Source organism: Silurus meridionalis, chromosome 20 (genome assembly GCF_014805685.1).
Source record: "Silurus meridionalis isolate SWU-2019-XX chromosome 20, ASM1480568v1, whole genome shotgun sequence".
NCBI lineage: Eukaryota > Metazoa > Chordata > Actinopteri > Siluriformes > Siluridae > Silurus > Silurus meridionalis.
In genome coordinates, this window is record NC_060903.1 from 1,488,361 (window position 1) to 1,512,500 (window position 24,140).

Sequence of the window (24,140 nt, forward strand, 5' to 3'; positions counted from 1 at the left end):
AATTACTCCGTCCTGAAAATATCTGAAAGGTTAGCGTTGTCTGACACTGGAGACTCCTTCCGTTCATGTTATATCTTTTATGGTGTGAAAAGCGTTCTTCATTTTATAAGATCATAAGATGCCAACAGATGGCAGCACAAGGCTGCACGCACAGTCACAGGGGGCACCGACCTTCATAAGTCAGTGTGCCAAAAGACGTCATCCCACATGAAATTCTGCGTTAAACTCTGGTAAAACTGCCACAGAAATGTTTGACATGATTTGGCAAGTTCCTGGCGATGCTGCAACGAGTCATTCGAGGTGTTTCAAGTGACACGTGCGCTTCAACAGCAGAAAAACATCACTGGAAGATGATGAGAGATCAGGAAGACCTTCGACAACCTCAACCCTGTGCTTATGCAACGTCGTCCATGTTCTCACTTCCGCACTCAATGCTGAAATGTCGTGGTTTTTGTCACCGTTGCACAGACACAGAAGGTGATTTACACGCTTTGAGAAGAAGACTTCAAGGACACATTCCAGAGGAACGCTGGGAGCTGTATTGCTGTGCAAGGACTTTTGGACATTTGTTTGAAAAGTTTTGTCATAACAAACTAATTGTGCAAAAACCTTAATGTTACAGCTGCACCTCTGACTGAAACTGGAGTCTCCAGTGATGTTGTTCCATGAACATTTCTTTGTCACACAAGCATCCACTAAGCATTATAACTTTTAATATCATTTATTCCATTTATTTACAGCACGAGAACTTCTATTATCAGGAAGTCTGAGCCCTGATAAAGCAGATCACAAAACACACACAGAGAGAAGGAGGATTTATTTCAGCCTGGTGGCCACAAAAAAATGTCCCCATACTGGAAAGTCCCATATAAAGGCCTTGGTTAGACAGTTAGCCATGTTTAGGCAGCAGAGCCTGTTGGATGAACATGAAGAATTCTGCTAATCCACCACATCATGATGTATCATCACACATAGCGTTATCTCTGTGTTTTTGTGTGTTTGTGTGTATGTGTGTGTGTTGTAAATGACTGGTCAATATCTGAGTCATGGTGTGCATCAGAGCGCAACCTGATTATGAAAAACATAATTAAGAGCTTCACCTATGCATGAATACATATCACTAACTGATAATTAACACACACACACACACACACACACACACACACACACACACACACACACAGAGCGGGAGGCAGCAGGTCTTGCTGACTGTGCAGTCCAGAATAAAGCTCGGATTAGCAGGCCCTCTGATGCGCTAACTTCCTCTATAATAACCCAGACGCTGTGGCAGGTCTCGGTGTGGCCGAGACACGTCATCTGGGTTTTTACACAGGAAGTTTGACTTTGAGAATTTTGACATTGAGATGACCTTGATACATGGAACTCGAAGTTAAGTGGAAAAAAATGGAAATTGAATCTGGTGTGCTGAATAATTCTGAAGAAACAAGTCAGACTTTATCTTTTAGTACAGGAGGACAGGAAGTGAGTTCCTGTGTGTAATGTATCAAAAAGTGCATCAGGTCTGTGGAGCGGCATGACGAGGTCATTACCACAAAACATAGTAAAAAGAGGCGTGGCCTCGGGGTCTATTTCTGTAAATCCTACCTGCAAGGGTAAAGGAGGCATGACCTACGTGTCTATTTTTCTTAGTCCCAGGAAATGGAGGCAAAGTCTGTTTTCAGCAAAGTTTCTAAGCATAGGCAAACTAGGCATTCGCCCAAGGCGGATGGGGAGAGGGGGCGCCACTGAGCAACTGCTGCTCGCCCGCCGTCCTCACCCTCGCCCGCTGTCCTCGCCCGCTGTGCTCACCCTCGCCCATTATTTATCCGTTTTCTGCTGGAGTTAAATATACAGTACATGTTTACATACTTTTGAAATTATGTTTGTATGTATGTTAAGTGAAGGAGGCGTGGCCTCCGTCTCTATTCTTTTTATGCCAGGCTCTCCATGTGTGATTTTTATAGTCCTTTGCAATTAAAACTTGTCAGACTGTCCCCATGACACACTGTAGGATTTTAGTTGTCATAATGTCAGACTGTTTTATATCATCGACCCCTGACGCGTTCAGACCCGTGTTCTCTCGCTAATGGTAGCTAACAGCAAACAAAAACAGTGTTCGTTTTGTTGTAGTTTGCCTTTTTGCTGTAATGTCCACCTGAATCCATATAAAGGCGATCCTGAATCCGCTAATCATGTCATCGGCTTTGGCGCTTCAATTGGTTCTTGGTTTGTCGATCGTCGTAGGAAAAGTCTGAAGAACCAAAGATCAGAGACTACAGATTTAAATCCCGGATTATAGGATTTTTTTTATTTGTCTCAGACGATCACATCGTGGCCAAAATTGCACAATGTAAGCCCGGAATTAGTCCCAGGACATGGAGGCGTGCCCTGATTCTATTCCAAATAAAGGAGGCGTGGCCTCTATACCTGCGGTCCAATTAGGAGGTGTGGCTTCTTGTGCCAGTCATACCCAGTTCAGGGAGTGTGCCCTCAGTTGCTATTTATCCGTTTGAGGTTTGTTCTGAAGATATGGCTTGTGTGCTTGTCAGTCAAACCAAAAGGGGGTGTGGCCTGGACTGAACAATGTTAGTGACAAAGGTACTGAGAAGCAAACATAAAATTGTTTCTGACACAGATCTAGAGCTCGATTCGATGCTGCGGTTTTCTCTTGCTCTGAACACTTAAATAGCTGCCATGCATCTCTAACCACACATGAGAAACACAATGAGGCTCTGCAGCACCAACGCTACAGATAAGAGCATCAGTTCCTTTTCATATCAATCCACAAGGGAACAGAGGTGAAGGTTCCACCCCGGGCATCAGGAACTGGCTCTGGGCAGATAAGGACATTTGAATTGCAAATCTGGGTTCTTTTGCGTTACACAAAGCCAACATTCTCACAAAAACTGCTTTATAGGGAAATAAAGGTCATCAAAAAGCACGAGCCTGGTCTAGTGGAGTTCTGCAGAAATGGCGTGCCAGCGCAAACAAACCGCATCCTGACTGAGAGCGTCGACAGCATGACCACGAAACCATCTGCCACGCGACTACGTTACCTGCAGCCATCATGGAATATACATACAGACTTTTAATAATAAACCAGAACGTGAACAAGACTTGCGGTCAGGTTTATATATTCACCAGCAGAATTAATCAGACAATATTTTTACTTTGTCATAAAAGAAAGGGAATTAATTTAGAAAATTCTTGTAAGCAACAAAAAAAATCTTGCTTAATTTTGTCAATCAGGACTTTACTCACATCCTCTTGTCACACACGACATACAGAACCGCAAAGGAAAAGCAGAAGCCTGCAGCTTTTAGCGTTTACAGTCACACAGACCTCGGGGTTAAAGAAATCCTACGATGACGTTATACAGCTTCGTAGTTTATATTTGTGTTCGTATTTGTTGCAGGTGCATTCATTCATCTTGACCTTGAGTATAAACCTATTAAAAGAACACACAGGCATTTATAATCTCTGGAATAAATCGCTATTTGCCTGTAATTTCTCCGTTACGTAACAAATACAATATAATGATATAATCAGATTTTAAATGATATTATAAAAACAACACTTTTTCACTTATGACCTGTTATAATTCTCTGATGAGTTATAAGCTTTTGTGTGTAACTGAGGTGTGTGTTATAATCATATTTTAAAGGTTTAGGTATATAATGTTGTCAGATAATGTTGCTATAGTTGGGGGCGTGGCCCGTTTCTATTCCTGTCAGCATGTCACTATAGACCACCAGTTTACTTAAAATTTTCTTATGAACATGTTATAATGCATTTAATTTCATGATTTCGTTATTACACATGAAAACGTACATATGAAAGTTGGTTCATGGTTGAGATACATGTGGAGTTCCTTATGAGCATGAGCATTATAACTTAGATGCTACATGTGAAAATACTCTTATGAAGGTATTATAATGCAGTATAACCTATGGTTTAGATACTCTATGTGATAATGTTTTTATATACATACTATAATGCATCATAACTCAAGATGACTAAAATGATACTATGAGTGTATAATATTGCATCGTGCCCCATGGTTTTGATATTACATATAAAACTGTTCTGGCCTTTATGAAGGCCCGGGTATTATAAAGCTTTATATATGCTCTATAGCACATTCTAGAGGAATTTATAATGAAGGCATTGCAGACTTTTAGGCAAGACTGTGATGCTTTATAGTGATTTGGAAATGAAGGAATAAAAAAAATAGAAGCAAATAAACCACAAACGAATCAGACACACCTGAACATGTCCTCGAGCACATTGAGAACCAATGACTCATTAGAAAACACCATAATTATGCTCTCAGGTTGCAGAAGGTTGACTGCAGGAAGGTTTCTACATCACTTAATCCATCTGATGAATTCCTTAAGCCTAAGCCTAAAGTGGGCGAGGCTTAATCAAAACTTGGTTTGAAACCAAATGCTGACCCCAATTACTCTGAGGGATCTTGGGTTGTTCTACATACATACGAAGAACATTTCCCCGAATTGGAGGCATGTTAATGGATGGAAACAAAAATTCTAGAAAACTGACTTTTTATGTTTTTTATCCTCTCTCAAGTTTTAATCCAATGAGTTTCTAAAAGAAATCCTGTTCCTCAGGATGGAATCTAGAATCGTAGTCAGGATCACAGCAGTGCTGTTGGTTTTCCTGTTTTGTGGAAGATAAGCATCAGTCTCACATTAGGGTGAAGGTAATATAATCTGTAGACCAAGTACAGATCCATAAACTAATACATCTGGTGCAGAATGTCAAAGATGGCGTCTGAGTGAGAAATTTGCGAGAAATCAGTGAGAAAACAGTGAGAAATTTGAGAAAGCAGCGAAAAAGCAGTGAGAAATCTGAGAAAGCAGTGAGAAATCTAATAGAAAGCATTAAGAGATCTGAGAGAAAGCAGTGAGAAAGCTGTGAGAAATCTGAGAAAGCAGTGAGAAATCTGTGAGAAATCTGAGAAAGCCATAAGAAAGCAGTGAGAAATCTGAGAAAGCAGTAAGAAATCTGAGAGAAAGTAGTGAGAAATCTGAGAAAGTAGTGAGACATCTGAGAAAGCAGTGAACTTTAAAGAGAAATGCCAGCCACTGTTTTTTTCCACGTGAACGTTACACGTGTGTTTGTCGCTGAAGGAGCAGCTGTTTGCTTTACAAGTCTTTTGTTTGCAGATTTCACCACTGTGACAGGAGCCTCTTTACTGCAGGACAAAACCCTGAAAACCCCCCAGCTACATTTACTCCATGTTACTCCAACGTCCAGCTCCATGAAGATCTGCTTTACATGGGTTGACAGTGTGAGGAAGATCTCCTGCTATAGAGCTCTGTCCCTCAACCCTATTGAGATTAATGTGAACCCTGACTGCACCACAAATCCAGAAAAGATCTCAGTATGCTAATGGTGGTGGACTGGTGGAGTCCAAAGATGCCAAACCAAAAAGAAAGAAAAAAAGGAAGGAATCAGATAAGAAGTGCAGAAAGCACCAGAGGAATTTGGTGTTTTAGAGGATAATATATTATTAGAAGATAATTAACATGTGATCATGTGACACAAGGTGACGCTTAATGTTCTTCTTTAAACATAAAACATAAGTGAATAAATAAAAATACACAAATCACAAATTTATTGAAAAACGTCTATAAAAAGAGCTCACACACACACACACACACACACACACACACACACACACACATATATATATATATATATATATATATATATATATATATATATATATATATATATATATATATATATATATAAAATTCAACTTCAAGTTATCAGGACTGGTTTTACTGCAAGTCCAACAAAAGAAAAGCAGATCATGAGATGGACAGAAAATGCATCCTTCAGAAATGATCTAAAATCTGAAAAGATCTGATAACCATCTTGGAAGTGTCGTTTCCTGTTATGATGAGTTCCTTTTAAAACCATACCATCTTCAAAAATAACAAACAAACAAACAGGAGCCTCTTAAGAAACCACTAAGAACTGAGTTATCTTGAGGGTCAACCTGCATTTGAGATGTTCTAGCTGGCCTCTGGGTGTGTACTTCCCTGCATGTGTGTGTCAGAATGTTGTTCCTGCAGAGCCAAAGTCTGATTAACGAACCTCAGCATGCCTGACAGGGAGTCCATGTCCGGTTCCTCGGGTTCCTCTGCGTCTAACATGTATGTAAGAGGGTTGAAGGTCATGTCTGAGCTGGAGGAGAGCTCTGGGTGAAGACCCTGCCAGCTGCTCGGTGGAGAACTCTGAGGCTTCAGCGCTGCCTTCACACTGGCTTTGAGACTCTCAGAGAGCTCCAGCGAGGTGTCTGAGGAGGCTTCCGTCCACGATGTACGGGAGATGCTGGAGCGGCCGATGGGGTCACTGAGGGGAGCGGGAAAACAAGGTGACGGGTCTTTGAGAGGAGGAGAGAGCGGAGGGAAAGTCCTGGAGTCGTGATGGAGCGTGGAGCTGCGAAGCTCGGAGGCTCTCTCCAGGCTTGAGATCTTCGCTTGAAGACGTGCGATCTCCGATTCCTGAAACAGAGGAGAGTGAGGTTTGTAATTAAACAACGTTCTGCACAAAAGGAACCGAATGGGTTTTTCAGGCCCTGGTGGCTCCACACAAGAACTTCATTATGCAGTTTATTAAACAACAAATGTGGACATGAAACCTAACGATGAACTCTGATGGACACGAACGTCCTACTACCGTTCCACCTAGGGGGTCGGAACCCCTCAGAACTCGTTCCTGCTCCGTCACGCCCACGTTCTTGTGTTCTCGAAGCAGCAGCTGTAAAGGTGTCATTGGTTCGAGTGCAGCACGGAAGTGAAAATGCGCCTTGACTTGTGTTTTTGATGTGGTTTTTGTAGACGTCTACCAATAATTCATACATCTCTAATGAGAAACCCTCTTCTGATATGTTCCACTAGATTCTGTGGAGATTTCCAGAGATTTCATTCAGACACAAGGGTGGAGTGGAGTGAAGTCAGGCACTGATGTAGGTGAGGAAGTGAGGAGGTCTGGAGTGCAGTCAGCGTTCACATTCGTTTCGTTCAATAGGATTGAGTTGAGAGCTTTATAGCAGAAGATCTTCCACACACTTCCAACTCGTGTAAAGTATATTCATCTTCATGAAGGTGACAGAGTACTCAGTGCAACCGAGATCTTTAAAACAGCTTTTGAAGCTGTAATTTCTCGCTTGCACGCTAAAACAGGGCGTGGATCTTGGCGATCCGACAGATCAAGAGTTTTGGCGCTGGTTAATGCTTCTCAAAAAGACGTCTCGGGATGAGTTCCTGCTGGAGCGCACGCTATTAGGAAACATTGATGGAGATGTATTTGGAATGTCCTCCAAACAGGACAGGGGATCAATAAGAGGGGATAGAGAAGACCGAGTTGTGGATGAAAAGATCGTGTTGAGAAGCAAATGAATCCATGCAGAACTGAAGGTCTACATATTATAGATCTCTAATCAGGAGACCCTCATACAACCTGAAATCTAAAAAAAAAAGGTGGGAGGATGTGCAACAAATCTCATTCACAATAAGAGTTTAAACTGAGTTGGCACAGGGCCGTGTTTCCCACTGTGGAACATCACAACTGAGGAGATCATTTACTGATGGTTTGAAAGAGGAATCTTTGGCTCAGAGAGAATTGGGGTCGTACATGCGATCTACACGTCCTCCATCCTCCATAAGCTTCTCGCTTTTCCGGCGAACGAACGAACACGAGGCATCACGTGCTTCGTGTGCCAACGTTCCTCACGCGGGAGGGGAAAAAAAGCATCTCAGAAATTAGGTGCGTTCTCGTAACAGAAACCCTTTTGCATTCCAGAACGAGAGGTTTAATTGTTTACAGCGTGGGGTGGTATGGAAACGGCGAGAAGAACAGGCTCTGATGGGCGTAACCCTGAGGAGTCTCGAACAACGAGCTGCACTGGGTTTAAATATCTGCAGGTGCGGGAATTAAAACCTCAAGAGAAAATATTTGTGAGCGTCTCGTAAGATAAACAGAACGGGAAACGCCCTTTTCGATTGGAGAGTCAATATTAGAAGAAAAGCTGTCTGAAAGATCAAAGGGTGTGGCCAAGGATGTGTACAAAGGGGGCATGGCCAAGGAGGCATGGCCAAGGGGGAGTGGCCAGGCCATCACCTGATTCTTTTTAGGAATTGAAAAAGAAAAAAAAAAGCCAGATGAAGATGCTGAGGTTTTTCCAATTATCTTATACACACACACACACACACACACACACACACACACACACACACACACACACACACACACACACACACACACACAGCATCTCTATTTCAGACCTGCACGATCGTTATCTATTTGACCAGGATAGTAAATGTTCATCCTTCATGCACTATAAACTGGAATGTTCAACAACACTGTGTTTTCTCCAGAAATTCTCCAGAACTTATCAAAATCCTTCCAGATTAAAGAACAGTGATAAGGAAGTGCCTAAAATTTCACTACAAGGTCTTTATTCATGACCAGCAGGAGACGTATTCAGGTTGTTTGCAAAATGTTTGTTTCCGGGACCATCTGTATGGAAAATTTTGGTACCTATAAAAAAAAGGGCGTGGCAAATCAGAAACCACGTCTGGGGCGGGATGTGAAAACGTCTGACCTTGATGAGCAGCGTTTCATTAGCGTGCTGCAGGAGCTGCCGCGTGGAGCGGAGCTGCGTGTGGAGCGCCACGGCGTCGGAGCGAGATTTCTCCAGCTGCTCCTCAGAGCTCCGGAGGCTGAGCGAGATCTGATCGGAGACCTTCAGGAGCTGCCCGCGGGTCTGCTGAAGAGCCGAGACCTTTCGGGTTACAAAAATAAAATGATGATGAGGTGAACGGAAATGGATAAAAAATTTAAAAAAAGCCTACAAGCAAGAGATGAAGTGTTTAATTCCGTCCAAACAGATGAACAGCCCAATGAAGGGTGTGTGTGTGTGTGTGTGTGTGTGTGTGTGTGTGGGGTTATACCTCTCTGCTGTGTTCTGCTTTTTGCTGTTCCAGTTCGTGCTGGAGTTCAGTGACTGTGGCCTGCAGCTGAGCTTCACCCTGCAGCCGCCGCTTCTCAACCACACGGAGCTGCTCGTGCAGCTGCTGCACGTCAGTCTCCTACACACACACACACAAACACACACACACACACACACACACACACACACACAGGATCACTATAACACATGTCCAGAAAGAAAGACCTTCATGTTAATGACCCTGACTTCTGTCCTGCATGAAACAAGAGAACTTAAGAAGAGACAAAGAGAAAAATGAGAAAACAAAAAAAAGAGAGAGAGAGAGAGAGAGAGAGAGAGAGAGAGAGAGAGAGAGAGAGAGAGAGGGAGGAACAGAAAGCATGAAAGAGGGCAATAAAGAGAATCGAAGGGAAAATGAGAGCGGGGTGAAAGGGATCGATTGGGGGGGGGGGTAGTTAGAGAGATGGAGACAGATGCCCTGAGGAACCTCAGCTATTTCAGTTCCTCTGCATGAACATGAACTTAAAATGAACATCAAGTTCCTTCGCTTTACCAGAATGTTTGTGCTCTGAAGACTCACACACGATTACTCATTAAATAAACCAGTGGCCGAAGGTTTAGGGTGAGGTGTGTGTAGAGGACAAACATAGAGGACACACACACACACAGTTTGTGTAGGCATTCCTGAAGAAGGAGGAGGGGCCTGGGGATGTGCATCTCCATAACTGAGGTTGTTTATATGATCATATAACAGTTAATAAAGGTGTGTGCACCTTGCGGTGTGTGACGTTGTCCAGCTGTGCACTCAGAGCGTCGCAGCGAGTGTGTGCGTCCCTCAGGTCTTGTGCACTCTTCTGGAGCTGCTCTCGACACACACGCAGCTGCTGGCCGAGCTCCAGCGTACTCTTATACCAACACACACACACACACACACACACACACACACACACACACACACACACACACACACTTTTGATCCAACTGATGATAAATTGAAGTGAAAATGCAGCTTGTCATGTGACCACATTCTGCCCTGACACTGGAGACTCCTTCCATAAACGGCCAATAAACATCCAGTAAACCTCACTATGGAAACTATACTGTATTATAGACCATGTGACCTCGTCTTCTGGCCAATCAGAACCAAGAATTCAGATATCTACATATTAGTTGATTAATATGTTGATATGTCCATTATATCACTCTGACAAGCCAGATGTGGAGTATCTCACCTTTTCCAGATCCTCCTTCCCCTGGAGCTGGGATTTCACCAAGTCCAGCCTCTCGGTCAGAAACCCCACCTAGATACGAAGCGGCAGAGTCAGACACGTCTCTTCTGTCCTCAGAATACCACAAAAAAGTAGCTCTTTACGTCCTTCAAATCGTGCTGGATCTCTGTACCTGTTCATCTTTTTCTTTGAGCTTTCTCTCGGTCTTCTCCAGCACGCCCTGCAGATGTTCCACCTTCCTCTCCATCTCCAGTTTGTGCTCCTTAATGACCACATCCAGATGTCCGAGCTACAAGCGAAAACACACGGAATATACATGTTTTCATTTAGGCTTATGAAGATACACGATATAAAAACAGATGACGAGCGTTTAAAATTGCTTTTCTTAGCGCCATCTGCTGGACATTAAAAAAAATCTAGGTACTTTATTAACCCTTTCAAGGAGTTGAACGAAACAGCCCTTTAGCACTTTACACTGACATGCACGTGTGTGATGGGAAAACGTGCACCAGCCGCCTAGGAATCAGACAGGAAACGTTAAAGAACGTGAGAAAAATATGTGTGTGTGTGTGTGTGTGTGTGTGTGTGTGTTACCACTTCTGCCCTCTGCTGAAGTTCCCCCTGTCTCTCCTTTAGCGCAGTGTCCATGTCCAACACCTCATGATTTCTTTCTTCAAGCTCTCGCTGGCTTTCCCTGTCCACACACACACACACACACACACACACACAGTATTTATCAGAAGTCCATCACATATACCTGCTCCATCATTTACGACCTCCAATCTTCATTTGTTCTTCTGTGCACCTTTTGTAATGCAGAAAATGAATTAATCCACTGAAAAAACACAGTCGTCTATGTCCAGTGTCCAGACGATGTCCATCACTAGACAGACGTGTGTGTGTGGAGATTCATGAATCTACAACAATGCTAAAGGGTGAGGTGTTCATCTCAGTGTATAACATTAATGCAAAATGATCTGTAACAGTTTTCTTGTGGGAAGATGTTCCACTGACCTACAGTCAGGTAGGTGAGGTGAGGTAATGTCAGGTAGGTGCGGTGAGGTAAAGTCAGGCAGGTGAGGTGAGGTAAAGTCAGGCAGGTGAGGTGAGGTAATGTCGGGTAGGTGAGGTGAGGTAATGTCGGGTAGGTGAGGTGAGGTAATGTCAGGTAGGTGAGGTGAGGTAATGTCAGGTAGGTGAGGTGAGGTAAGGTAGGTGAGGTGAGGTAATGTAATGTCAGGTAGGTGAGGTGAGGTAATGTCAGGTAGGTGCGGTGAGGTAATGTCAGGTAGGTGCGGTGAGGTAAAGTCAGGCAGGTGAGGTGAGGTAAAGTCAGGTAGGTGAGGTGAGGTAATGTCAGGTAGGTGAGGTGAGGTAATGTCAGGTAGGTGAGGTGAGGTGGCCTGGGGTGCAGTCAGCGTTCACATTTATCCCATTAGGGTTTTGGAGATCTAGAACATGGAACTTCAAGATCTTCCTAACCATGTAAAGCAGATCTTCATGGAGCTGGCTTCGTGCACAGGGACATTGTCATGCAAAGACGTCTTATTCAAATGTGCGGCTTCGACACGTCTGGGAAGAAGTGGCACATGGCAGAAAAAGTCAGGCGTACCAATACTTTTGACTTGGTTGTATGGTAATTATATGGTAATTTAAAATAAAAATGGTCTGTAATCAGGTTCTGCGCATCGTACATAGTATTTTGAAGGAGCGAGTCTGTGCTTGGTGTGATGTTGCTCCAGGATCAGCAGTAGATGCTTCAGTAGGGTGAATTATGGAAGACCAGGAGCTTCCTTTACTTTACTGACACAAATCCAACTGTTCATTCTGAAGCATGTGTTAAACCTTTTTTTTAATTTTAATTTTTAGCCCCCCCTTGTGGAGAATCTTGTTAAAAAAACAGAACAGCTTGCTGAACAGGATTGAACAAGTTCAGAGCGAAGGCCAAGGGTTCACAGTGAATATTTTTACACCCACAATAAAGCAGAACTCAACGACTCAACTAAATGTATTTTTAAGTGGGGGATTGTATTCGAGGAAACTGACTGACAACTGATTTGGGTTATTACATCATAAAAGTGGTGGAGACCAATCAGGTTGCGGTATGCAAATGCAGGCTTTGTAACGGATTTGTAAGAAAAATTAGGGCGGGGCTTGTAGTGCTAAGGATGGAACTGTAGAATGATGGTGTGTTTTCTTGCAAAGCAACACATTTTATTATTCAGGAAAAAAATAAAAGCAGATGCACATATTTGCATAAAATTCTTTTTTTTTTTTTAAATAGTAATAATAATAAAACTTGATAAAGTTTACAGACTTCACATCTTATTGAAAAGAGAGAGTGAAAGACCCACGAGGGGGTCAACAAGGTCGCGCCTGATGAGCATCGCCGGCTATGTCCTCAACCGGCTGAGGGGCGGAGCCTCACCTGAGCTCTGCGGTGAGCTGCTGGATGGTGTTGTGCCGCTGGTCGGCAGTGAGCTGGGTCCTCTGCAGCACGTCCCTCAGCTCCTCCAGGTGTCCGAGCGTGTCCGCCAGCTCACCACGTACCGTGCTTAACTGTTCCTCCAGCAGATGGGCCTTCTGCAGAGAGTTCCGCCGGTCCATCTCGCTCCGGTGGAGCTTCTCCTCCAGGTCCAGCACTGCACCAAACATAGCAAGACGTTTACATCTCGTGGGTACAAAACCGTACGATTCCAAAATTAATGCAACGTACCCATGTCACTCTTCTTATCCAGCATGCCCCTGGTCTCCTGCAGCGTCTCCTCCATCTCACTGAGCTGCGTAGCTTTCGCGTTGCTGTCCCTCCTCAGCTGCAGAAGCTCCTTCTCCATTTCTGTAAGCTCCTCTCTGCATGCGTTCATCTCGGAGCTCAGCTTCCTGCAAAACACGAGCGCAGAATGAATGAATAAATGAATAAATACAACGACGTCGTTTAAACCAGATCAAACCGGAATCTACAGCTTTTCCATGCCTTGGCTTTCGAAAGAGAAGCAACGACATGCTGCCGTCTTCTGGTTTTGAGCGAAAGACGCACGGGTTTCGATATTTATACAGACACGTTCAGCTGTTCAGACAACGTGAGCGAGTCCTGACTCAGTCATAAGACTCTGAGGGACACTGAGGACGGCACAGACACCGCCGGAGGCTGGACGGCGACCTGGAATGCAATAGGAGCTTCTCAGAGATGTTTTTGGAAAACAAACAAAAGGAAGTCTGTGATGGTCAGATATCCACAAACGTTTGGCTGAATAGTGTAAATCCACTCATGTACACCATGTAATAGTGACACGATCTTGGTTCCTGTTAAATGAACTTTTGAGATCAAATCGGAAGCCTTGGGAAAACGTTCCATATGGGACTCACATTATGGAAGCGGAGAGTTCAGCATTCTGCCTATCCTTCTTCTGCACCTCCTGCTTGGCGTCCTCCACCTCCGCCTGATTTCTCCTGAGCTGCTGCGATGAGGTGGTGCGTTCCCTCTCCAGATCCTGCTCCAGCTGAGAAACCTGCAGGACAGAAACATTTGATGAAAACCACAAAAGGTCTGAACGATCAGAGTCCCAGAAATCCAAAGCTCTGTGGTATTACTGAAATTTTGAATATAATACAATTATAACTTATTATTCACTATCAGTAGTGTTCTTGTGTACTTGTGTATTTGTGTATAGTGTTACACGTCGCTTTAGATATCGTGGGAAGATTTTTAAAGAAACTCAGCTGTTTCACCTGAAGGCACATGAACATCGAATTCAAGTTGAAACAAGCACCTTCTTTTATCGACGAATCACACTCTGACCCACTTTAGTGCTGCGAACCGGCATCCACTTAAAAAGTCATTTATAGCCTTTTATCACTCTGCTGTTGTGCAGTCTGGAAATCCCTGAGGAATCATTTTCACTCGTTTTTTTTTTTTTGACATCATAAATAAAAACAGTGAAAACATTGATGTTTGTTGGTGTCCGTGTTCCTTGGAACACTCGATAAAGTGCTGCGTTAAAGTGAAAATTAAAAAAACAAAGACTATTTTAGTCATGCATCCTGAGCCGGTGTCCCACATGGTTCGGTTCTGGGACCGTTTTTTTGATTCCTTCTTTCTGCAGTACACTGTGAAAGGCTGTCACTGTTATTCCAATCATAGTTAATCGCGTTCGTATCGATGTCGGTATACGGACATCGATACACAGAGTCTGAAATGTCTAAAACGGTTTTAGCTTCTGAATCGTTTTTTTTTATTTCCATTAAGAATTCGGGAAGCATTCGGAAGAGACGTCCATATCCAGACACCCTGACATTTATCTTATTCATATAACTGAGCAGCCTTAAGCTTTAAGGGCTTTGCTCAGGGGCCTAGGAGAGATTTGAGATTTGAACTCATGACCCTGGCGTTCCAAACCCTAATACCTTAACAACTGAGCTACTGCTTCCCACTTAAGCAAGATAGCATTTTTGCAATTTTGAGAGATGGGGGAGGAAAGCAACAAGTCGTCTTCTTTCGGCTGCTCCAATTAGTGGTCGCCACAGTGGATCGTCCGTCTCCATACCAGCGTTTCTCTGCCAATATACTCATGTCCCTCCTCTGCATATGTCCAAATCATCTCAATCCCCTTGTCTCCAAAACATCCTACCTACCAAACACCAAAGTGGTCCTATAAACCGGTATAAAGCTGTACCTGGTTCTGCAGGTGAATCTGGCAGTCCTCGAGCTGTGCGATGCGGCTAGTGCTTTCCTGCAGCATGGCCTGCTGTCTCTGCATGGAGCGTTGCAGCTGCAGGTTCTCCTCGCTGGAGCTGGAGCAGGCCAGCGCTCTGCTCCTCAATGCCTCCTGGAGAACTGACAACTAACACACACACACATTGTTATCATTGCATGCAAGCAACATTGTTTTGTATCATTACTTATTATATCGAGCTGCAGTATGTATTTTAGTCTTTTTTTGTTTGTTTGTTTTATTGATATCACTGATTACATCATTGATGTCCAAATATTACATGGTCACTAAATAAGAATGTATACAAAAGCTACAAATAAAAAAATAAATAGGAGGCACCAGGGCCATCTAGCAGGCGTCCAATATCCTCAGCTTTTTCCCGGCCTTTAAACAGAGCGCGTCGCTAGTCAGAGCTCGCAAACCGCATCTGTAGCAAACTGCACAATCTCAAGTTCCAAAATTGTCGTCAGAGGAGAAGAAATTTAACGTTTATGTTTTCTGTTTATACAGAACAACTTATGTTTATCTCATGCATACAACTAAGCAGCTATGGGTTTAAGGGCCTTGCTCAGGGGCCCAGGAGTGGCACGTTGAAGGGGCTGGGATTTGAACTCATGACCTTTCGAATCCAAAGTCCATTGTTTTACCCACTGATCTACCATCACCCTACTAAACATAGTGTTAGATTCAGTTCGGTGCAGACCTCAGAGTTCTTCAGCTCCAGCTGCTTCTCGTACTGCTGCTTGACCTTCTGGATCTGCTGCAGACCCTCCCTCAGCTCCTCCTTACAGCACGACAGCTCCGACTCCATCAGCTTCATCTGCACAAACCCGATCTCGCTTTTAGTTCCTAACGTCTGATTCTGAACCCTTATACCCTGAACCCAGAGGAGTTTCTCCTCAAATCCAGATTGTACAGAATAATTCTGGATACTAAGCAGGGTTGCGAAGGGGCAGAAGGTTTCAGGTAAATTTCCAGAAACTTTCAATGGGAACGTCATATGGGGAATTTTTTTTAAACTACATTTAAATTTCCTTGTTATATTCTCACCTGCTAATTTGTAAATTCCCAGTTTATTCCTATTCATTTCCAGGGAAAGTATTAATTGTCATATGTACAGATGTTAGTGACAGTTTGTACAATAAAATGCTTTAGTGAGGTTTTAGGCAAACTTCAGGAAATATTCCATATTACACTAATATTAAACAGTAAAGAACAATCAGAAGGGAAAAAATTTTAATAATGAGGAATATTGAGTTATATTTAAGTGTGTGCAGAAAGGGTATGTAAATATATACATAAATAAATATTTGCATATATTACATATTAAAATGAGGTACTTTTTATAAAAAATATGGAAGATGGAGATGAAGGCCGTGAGCAAGTCGTTTGTAAAATAAAAAAATGACTTCACTATAACAGCACAACACACACACCTTCGAAGCCGACTCGAAAGCTCGCTCTTCAAAAACCCGTCCTGCTTCTTCACTCCGCTTCTCCTGCATCTCTATTTCCTGTAAATAAACCACATTTTCTGTTTATAAACCCCCATCATTCTCTCCCCAAACGCCTAACTGGTACAGGAAGCCCACCTGCGTGAGCTGATCCACGGACGCCTGCAGTAACACGGCCTGGTGTTCCACTTCCTGCTTCTCCGATTGGATCTGGGACACGGTCTGCTTGAACTCCGTGACTTCAGCCTGACTCTGAGCCAGAGACAACTGCAACACACACACACACACACACACACACACACACACCCCATCATCATCCCTTCATCATGACGCCCGCCAGCCGAAACGTGTACGTCTTACACACTCACCACCTCCATCCTGTCCTCCAGTTCCCTGCACCTGTGAGCCTCGGCCATCTTGGAGGTCTCCAGGGCCTGCTGATGTTCCCTCTGCTTCTTCTTCAGAAGCGACTGGTAGTGATGGATGCTGCTGTCCTTTTCCTACAGAGAACGAAAAAGAAACACTAGAAATGAAATGCTAGCCATAAAATGTGTGTGTGTGTGTGTGTGTGTGTGCGTGTGTGTGTGTGTGTGTGTGTGTGTGTGTGTGTGTGTGTGTGTGTGTGTGTGTGTTACCATGATCTCCTGCTCCAGCTGGCTGGTTTTAATAGCAGCTTGTGAGTACGCAGCACTTTTCTCCTGCAGCTGTTTCTCCAGCACCACCACACGCGAGTTCTTCTTCTTCAGCTGCGCAGGAACACGTCAGAACTCGGATTAGATTAGACCCGAGTCATTTTACTATCCAAATGTTTTTTTTTTACACAACTTTACACGGTGACAGGAAATTTGTAGCAGAAGGATCAGAAGGTCGTGAGGTCACGACCTAACAGACGGTGGTGTATGTGCTTTAAATCGATCACCTCCTTCTCCAGCGTGGTGGCCTGGGCAGCTTTATCCAGCAGCTGGTTGTGTAGCTGTTGGTAGTGGGAAGCTCTCTGAGTGATGGAGGTCTGGAGGGATGAGATCTCGTTCTGCGCTCGGCTCAGCCTCTCCTGCAGGTTCTGGGTGGCGCTCGCCTGCCTCGCCTTCTCCTTCTCCAGGCTCTGCAGCGCCACCAGCAGCTTCTGATAGCGTTCACCTGGAGCGCCCCGTCAGCACAGAAACAAGAACATGTGTGCATGGAGAGCGGGCTGGATGTGATGTACACTATATGCTGCGTTTAGGCATTTTTTCAGGGTTACACACTCACCTGGCTTGTGTTGGAGATTCTCTGTGATGGAGGTGAAAGTCAGTGAAGGTAAAATGCAGGGATTCACACAAAACTCTCCATCTCGATTCTGAAACCAGACAGATGCAGAAGAAGCGCCAAAAGGGAATGTCACAGTAAAGGGGTGTGGCTTATAAATCAGTCATAGGGAGGAGTCCTGGCCTATGACATCTAAGGGAAGGGGGCATGGCCGGTGAGTAAGTCTTGGGGAAGGGGGTGTTGCCTGTGAATCCATCTTAGAGAAAGAGGCGTGGCCTATGAGTCCAACTTAGGAAAGGGGCATGGCCTGCAACTCCATCTTAATGAAGGAGGCATAGCCAATAAGTATGTCAGTTTTAGGAAAAGAGGCATGGCCTATACATCAATTTAGGGGAAAGTGCGTGGCCTATGAATCCGTTTTAATACACTTAGGATAATGTGACAATATCAAGCTAGGTTTAAGGGCTTATGCATACATGCTTACACACACACACACACCTCTCTGAGATGCAGCATGTCCAGAACGTTCTCCAGACTGGCCAGCTCTGCTCTGGCCTGCTCCACCTCACTGCGAGTCTGAACGAGCCTTTGTTCCTGACATGCCGTGAGGAGTCGCAGGTCCTCCCTCTCCCTCCGGAGTCCTTCCATCTCCTCCAGCTGCGTCTCCTTCTGCCCCAGCTCTTTCTGCAGCCGACTCAGCTGCTCAGACGCCCACTGGACTCGACCCTGCAGCTCCTGACGCTCGGTGGAGAGAGCCTCGGCACGGACTTGCACCTCCTTCAGCTCTTTACTTTAGAGAAGATGGAGTAAGAATTCCTGAACACCTTCCAGAAGGTCCTGCTTTACCGTTCCTTACCTCAGGCTGTGACTCGTCCTCTCCATGTCTCTCTCCAGCTCCGTGCACCTTTTCTCCAGGTCCTCTCTTTCCCGGTCACACTCGACCAGACTCGCCTTCAACTTGCCCTCGTTCTCCATCACCTGAACCCGAGAAACACAGAGAGATGTAGACGTCTGATTTCAGGGCGTTATGAAGTTTCCTAACTGATCTGAAGCTTGTGCTTTACCTTCTTCAACTTTTCAGCAATGTCCGCTTTGTACTCCTTGAAAGCCACGCTGATTCTCTCTGCGTTTCGGAGAGCCTGGTTCCTCTGCTGCTCAGTCCTTTAATCAGAAAGATCTTCCTCACTCTGATGTGAACGTACAAAACTCCCAAACGTTCTAGTGGTGTTTCACTTACCGCTTCCACTGCCGAGTTCCATTACACAGCTCCGACCTCAGCGCGTTCAGATCTTCTTTGAGTTTATCCACCGTTCTGCTGCACTGCAGTGCGCTCTGTTCGCTCGCCGCACGCTTCAGCTCCGCTTCCCTGTGGACACCCGAGCATAAGATCGCTACTTGCTTTTTTTTTTTTTTTTTAAGATCACATTCCACATTTAATCCCCATTCGCTGTTAGATCTAGAGCTCGACTGATTTTATCGATACCGAAAGCGAGGTTGGATCACTGATAACCGAGTAAATGAAACGATAAAAAAAAAAAAATTAAAAATAAAAAACACCAAGTAAAATAGTACTAAAAAATTTAAATAAGTAAATAAATAAAATACTGAATCTTGAAAATGTGCTGAAAGAAATAAAAATGTATATATTCATTCATTATATATATATATATATATATATATATAATGAAACACACACACACACACACACACACACACACACACACACACACACACATATTTAATGTATTCAGAGATTCTCCTTTAGAGGTCGCTTTTGTTCTGTATAACGTAACCCGGAAAAACCATATCCATATCTTATCTTAATGAAGTTGGTTTTGGGGTCTCCTAGTTCAAGTGATTTAACCTCCAAAGACATCCTATACAACTGTGTGCCTCACAATAAGGTGTTCCAAAACTTTTGCCATATCGCCTTACCGTAACGCCGTGGCTTGAGCTTCTAGCTGCGCCTCCAAGTCGAGAATTTGTTCGTTCATAATGGAGACGCTGGAGGTCTTCGCGCCGATGGTGGACCCGAGAGCACGCATCTGTAGGACACGAGTAGGAAGTTGGTCAGGCTTACATTCATGTACTAGAACAACTGGAGTCTATCTGATCTTCAAGCTCGTCCAATTAAACGCTCTATAAAAAAATGTCCCGCTCCCAAAACACCTGACTTTTCCAGCTATATGTGGTTCTTTGCCAAAACTTTAACCACAAGGTTGGAGACACAATTTTTTTGGGCCTCTCTGGATGCTGGACTGTGAAATTTTCCCTTCACTTGAACTAGGAGACCCAAATTCGTTCCAACATAACAATACTCCTGTGCACAAAGCCAGCTCCATGAAAATCAGTTTTCCATGGGTTGGAGGTGTGTGGAAGATCTCCTGCTACAGAGCTCTGACCCTCAATCATTTGGGATTAAATGGAACCCTGATTTTACTATGTGGCTGGATGAAATCTCAAATCTAGTGAAACATCTTCCCAGAAGAGTTGCGGTTATTAGCTAGCGTATATAGCTAGAGGTCAACTGATTCATCGGTTTCGCGAAAATCTATACCAATAGTTTTTCCGGGTTGAGTTACATAGTACGAGAACGGCCTCTAGAGGCGAATCACTGACACCACATGCTGTTTATTCGAGGTGGGTTTTTTTGTATCATTTTGAGATGTTACTTTTATTATTATTTCGTTTCTCTTTGAATGCGTGTCTTATTTTAATTCATTTTGCACATTTTCATTATTCAGTACTGTTTTTATTATACTTTTTTTTTCCGTAATGAAGTTCAGTACTATTTAACATGGAGTGTATGTTGTTTTGTAACCTAGAAGCTCCAACCTAGCTATCAGTATCGGTAAAATCCACTATCGGTCGACCTTCTATTCATAACAGCAGATGGGAATTAAATGTGGAACAAAATGATTAAAAAGATCCACACACCAATCTAATGCTCAGATGTCCACAAACTTTTTATTCATATAATATACCATAAGTGCTATAGTATTACCTTAGATCTGGAGCTGGCGATCTCGAGCTGCGCGTTTTCCAGGTCGCTGATCAACTGCCTGTTCTCCAGCACCAGAGACGAGTTCTCCTCCCTCACCATGCTGAGCTTCCTCCTGAGCAGACCCACCTCGTTCTGCATGTCGGTGTCTGATGGGGGCTGCTGGAAAACACACACTGGCTTCGGAGTGCTGGACCTTCCTGGAGGATAAGATGAAGCTTTCACAGAGCAGGGTTTGTGGAGATTTTCAGTGGTGACGTGACCTGGGTAGCCGTCTGATCCGCACGCGTTTTCCTGCTCCGTGATGCTGTCATTTTCTGACTTGCTGAAAATGGAAGAAAGATTGTGGTGTCTCGTGAGGATCCATTCGAGAATCTGAGTCTTTGTGAATGACTTGTTCTCACCTCAGCTGTTCTCCCAGAGCCTGGAGATTCCTCTCAGTTGTTCTCAACTGATTTCTCAGGGACAACACATCTTCAACCAGCTCTCTGTCCGAGTTACACATCAGTAAGTCTCACATCTGAATGAGGATCTGAAGAATCCAGTTCACTCGAGTTCACATGACAGACGAAAAACCGGATTATTTAATCCAGGATCTGATTCTGTGCATTTCTGATGTAAATCTGTAACAATAAAAGCACACAGTCCATACAAGCATTTGTGTTCTACTGTAGATTGGATCGATCGATCAATCAATCAACCAATACATCATTTAACCAATCAATCGATCCACCATTAATCGTTTAACCAATTAATCGATCAATCAACTAACCAACCAGTCAGTCAGTCGATCAGTTCATAAATTAACAAATTAATTGATTTATTAATTAAAGTTTTGAAGAAAAGAAGAATCAAATCTTAGTCATTCATACTTTTAAATCAGATCCCACTTCATGTCACATGTCAACAATCACCGGTTGGTCACTTCTCTGCTCTGAAGTCCATTTTCACAACATTTCCCGCAGGATCATTCACTCAAACTTCTGCAACACTTCAAAATATCATCAAAAGTACCAGAAGTGATCGCTTTAATCCGCCATGTTGTTTTTTTTTCCAACTTCCCTTAGCAGCAGGATCCAAACAAAACGCCACCCGCTCTCGCCGTCTCTGATTGGCTGATGGAGAACAACTGAACGTTGATTGGTCTACAGATACGCGCCAAGGTTGGCGCTTCGATTATGAATGTCGCCGCGGTGACGTGAATGACTGATCCGGCATCCAATCAGCGAAAGCGAGAAGCGTAAAATAGCCAATCAGAACTTAGTAGGCGGGACTTACCTTTATAGGGTGGAGAGGCGTGGACTTTTATTTTCAAAGAATCAAGATTTTTAATAAATAAACTGAATAAACAAATTTTTCTTCAACACGTGTTTAATATCTTTATGATGAAACACGTTAAAATAAAATATTTATAAAAGGTAGTAAAATCTAACAGCATAAATACTTTATATAAAATCTCGTTTATTTATTTATATAGTTTATTAAAATTAGTTAAATTTGCTCTTTAATCCTCTCCCTAACAACTAGGATTTTTTATTTATATATATATTTATATTTATATATATATATATATATATATATATATATATATATATATATATATATATATATATAAATTTATTATAATTTTTTTAATGAATTTTAATATAATCTAACATACTAAAGGTGCAGTATATAAGATCTTATATTCATATTAATTTGTAGAATATTTTTTTTTTATTTATTATTTAGATTTTCTTTTGCTCTCTATACAACTTGAATGCATTTCCTATTAGACTTATTGAAATAAGATTTAATTAATAAATTAAACAATTACTGATTTTTATGTGTAAAAGGCATCAAAAGAACCTCTCGGACGATCTGACGCTGAAAAATAAGCACATTTCTGTGATTTGTAGCATGTTTGAGGCTCACAAAACAGACCAAACCCCACATTTTAATTTGATGAATTTATTCTTTGGCTACAGAAGCCTGCTCAAAGCCAAAAAAAAACAAAAAACAAAAACAATAAAAACAAAAGCAAAGCTGTATGAATGTAGTAATAGCACATGAAAGGAACAAGAAACATTTCATACAAATCTTTGTACTGAAATAAAGAGGTATCAGTGTTGAGATCGAAATAAAAAAAAAAAAAAAATTCCTGCTCCGATACAGAGACGAATGGGGTAATAACACTTTATTTATTTTTCTACTTATTTATTTGTTTTTAAAAACACAGGGAATCCAGAAAAGAAACAAAAACACGGTCTGAACTGGACAAAACGACGTTTCGGAACCGACTGAGCGATTAATGCTAAATTCGAGCGTAATTACGGCAGGTTTGTTAAAGAAAAACTCTACGCTGAAGGTCTGAGCGAGTTGTAATACTGAGGGTGAGTATCGCAGGTTTGGTATTGTGAGCGTAAAAAGCTTCGGAAGCTGATGCGTTTGAGCAGAACGTACAGAGACGAGAAGGTCAGCGAAAGAAAGTCTCAGGTTTGTTTTTTTATTATTACTAGACAGATCTGATTGAAGTGGAGCTTCCTCTACACCGTGACGAGAACGTTGATGCATGAGGTCACGTCTCAAGGTTACGAACTGAAGAACATCTCACTACTGTACAGAATTTTTTTTTTTCCTCCGACGCAATAAACAGCACAGAGACCTAAAAAAAAAAAAGCCTGAAAGAATTGCATGTAAAAGTATTACCATTTAATTTTACAGATGAAAAAATTGCAAGAAAGAAAATGTTTTTATATCAAATTGCATAGGATGAAAAAAAAAAATGTAAAAAATTAAAGATCGGCAACAAATTTTCAAACATCCCTGACCGAATGTTGTGCGTCATTTTACGTCGGAACAAAACGATGTAAAAAAATAATAATAATAAAAAAAAAAAGACTAAAAAGTCTCGGCTTTGAAATATAACGGGGAAAAAAAAAAAAACTGCGAAATGAACAACAACTCTAACCACACCCCCAATCTAAACCCCGCCCCCTTCCAGAATTAATGCTGTTCACAAAAAAATCTGAGAATTAGTCTAAATGAACCCTGGATAAACGAAGTGATGTGCAATCAAAGTGGAGTCAAATTTATAAAATATATATATATAAAAAAAAGGTATATTATTTAATTAAAATTTATTTTAAAAGTGCCCTATTCAAATGAGTCTCGACAGAAAAAAAAAAAAAGTAGAAAAAAAATGACAAATACATAACAGATTAAAAAAAAATTCCTCAAATCTGCAGCATCATACAGCATCTGATTTATTTTTTTATTTTTGAAGGGTGCCAACACGTGAGCACGGCGAGTTTTCCGTGGTGAAATATTCGTGTTCAATACGTTCCAAACGCACCCATTTCCGACTTCCTTTAACGTCCGTGTGAAACCGAACGCTTCCTCGGTATTGCCTCGAAATTTTTCGTTCTTATGAAAGAAATTCAGTCCTGTTTTACCCTTTGGAAGAAATTTGTCTTCAACGTACTTGAACATGCCAAAACCCCACATCCTCCTCCCCCTCCCCCCTGATCCAAC

At 42.6% G+C, this 24,140-nt stretch overlaps 2 protein-coding genes across 4 annotated transcripts in view; both read right to left on the minus strand.

Annotated features, from left to right (window-relative positions):
* Positions 1 to 5,792: 5,792 nt before the first annotated feature.
* On the minus strand, positions 5,793 to 21,696 carry ccdc18 (coiled-coil domain containing 18). 3 transcript variants are annotated; one of them, XM_046875881.1, is made up of 26 exons: positions 21,500 to 21,696; positions 21,032 to 21,250; positions 20,631 to 20,952; positions 19,562 to 19,671; positions 18,864 to 18,992; positions 18,691 to 18,787; positions 18,483 to 18,604; positions 18,125 to 18,416; positions 17,630 to 17,717; positions 17,301 to 17,518; positions 17,017 to 17,127; positions 16,750 to 16,881; positions 16,520 to 16,654; positions 16,364 to 16,441; positions 15,631 to 15,747; positions 14,889 to 15,056; positions 13,582 to 13,724; positions 12,932 to 13,095; positions 12,644 to 12,857; positions 10,819 to 10,909; positions 10,388 to 10,504; positions 10,219 to 10,287; positions 9,760 to 9,891; positions 8,988 to 9,125; positions 8,639 to 8,818; positions 5,793 to 6,536 (listed from the first exon to the last, which is right to left on the minus strand). In XM_046875881.1, the coding sequence occupies exons 2-26, from the start codon at positions 21,130 to 21,132 to the stop codon at positions 6,045 to 6,047; spliced, it is 3,960 nt and encodes a 1,319-aa protein (XP_046731837.1). In that variant the 5' UTR covers positions 21,133 to 21,250; positions 21,500 to 21,696; the 3' UTR covers positions 5,793 to 6,044. The 3 variants fall into 3 exon arrangements, with proteins under 3 accessions (XP_046731837.1, XP_046731836.1, XP_046731838.1); XM_046875880.1 differs by having other exon boundaries at positions 10,810 to 10,909; XM_046875882.1 differs by lacking the exons at positions 19,562 to 19,671; positions 21,032 to 21,250; positions 21,500 to 21,696 and having other exon boundaries at positions 10,810 to 10,909; positions 20,631 to 20,752.
* A 2,033-nt stretch (positions 21,697 to 23,729) lies between these two features.
* mtf2 (metal response element binding transcription factor 2) overlaps positions 23,730 to 24,140 on the minus strand; it is an 8,676-nt gene continuing 8,265 nt past the window's right edge. The window contains exon 15 of the mRNA XM_046875883.1: positions 23,730 to 24,140. This exon is cut by the window's right edge and continues 820 nt beyond it. The gene's annotated coding sequence lies outside the window, so the exon portion shown is untranslated.

Bases quoted from the DNA above. Each gene is read 5' to 3' on its own strand.
- ccdc18 (XM_046875880.1), bottom strand. From the start codon at position 21,132: ATGTGTAACTCGGACAGAGAGCTGGTTGAAGATGTGTTGTCCCTGAGA. The intron at 16,882-17,016 runs GTAACACACACA...CGTTCTCTGTAG, and splicing joins AGCTGGAGCAGGAGATCATG to GAAAAGGACAGCAGCATCCA. The intron at 8,819-8,987 runs GTATAACCCCAC...GTAACCCGAAAG, and splicing joins AAGCAGAACACAGCAGAGAG to GTCTCGGCTCTTCAGCAGAC.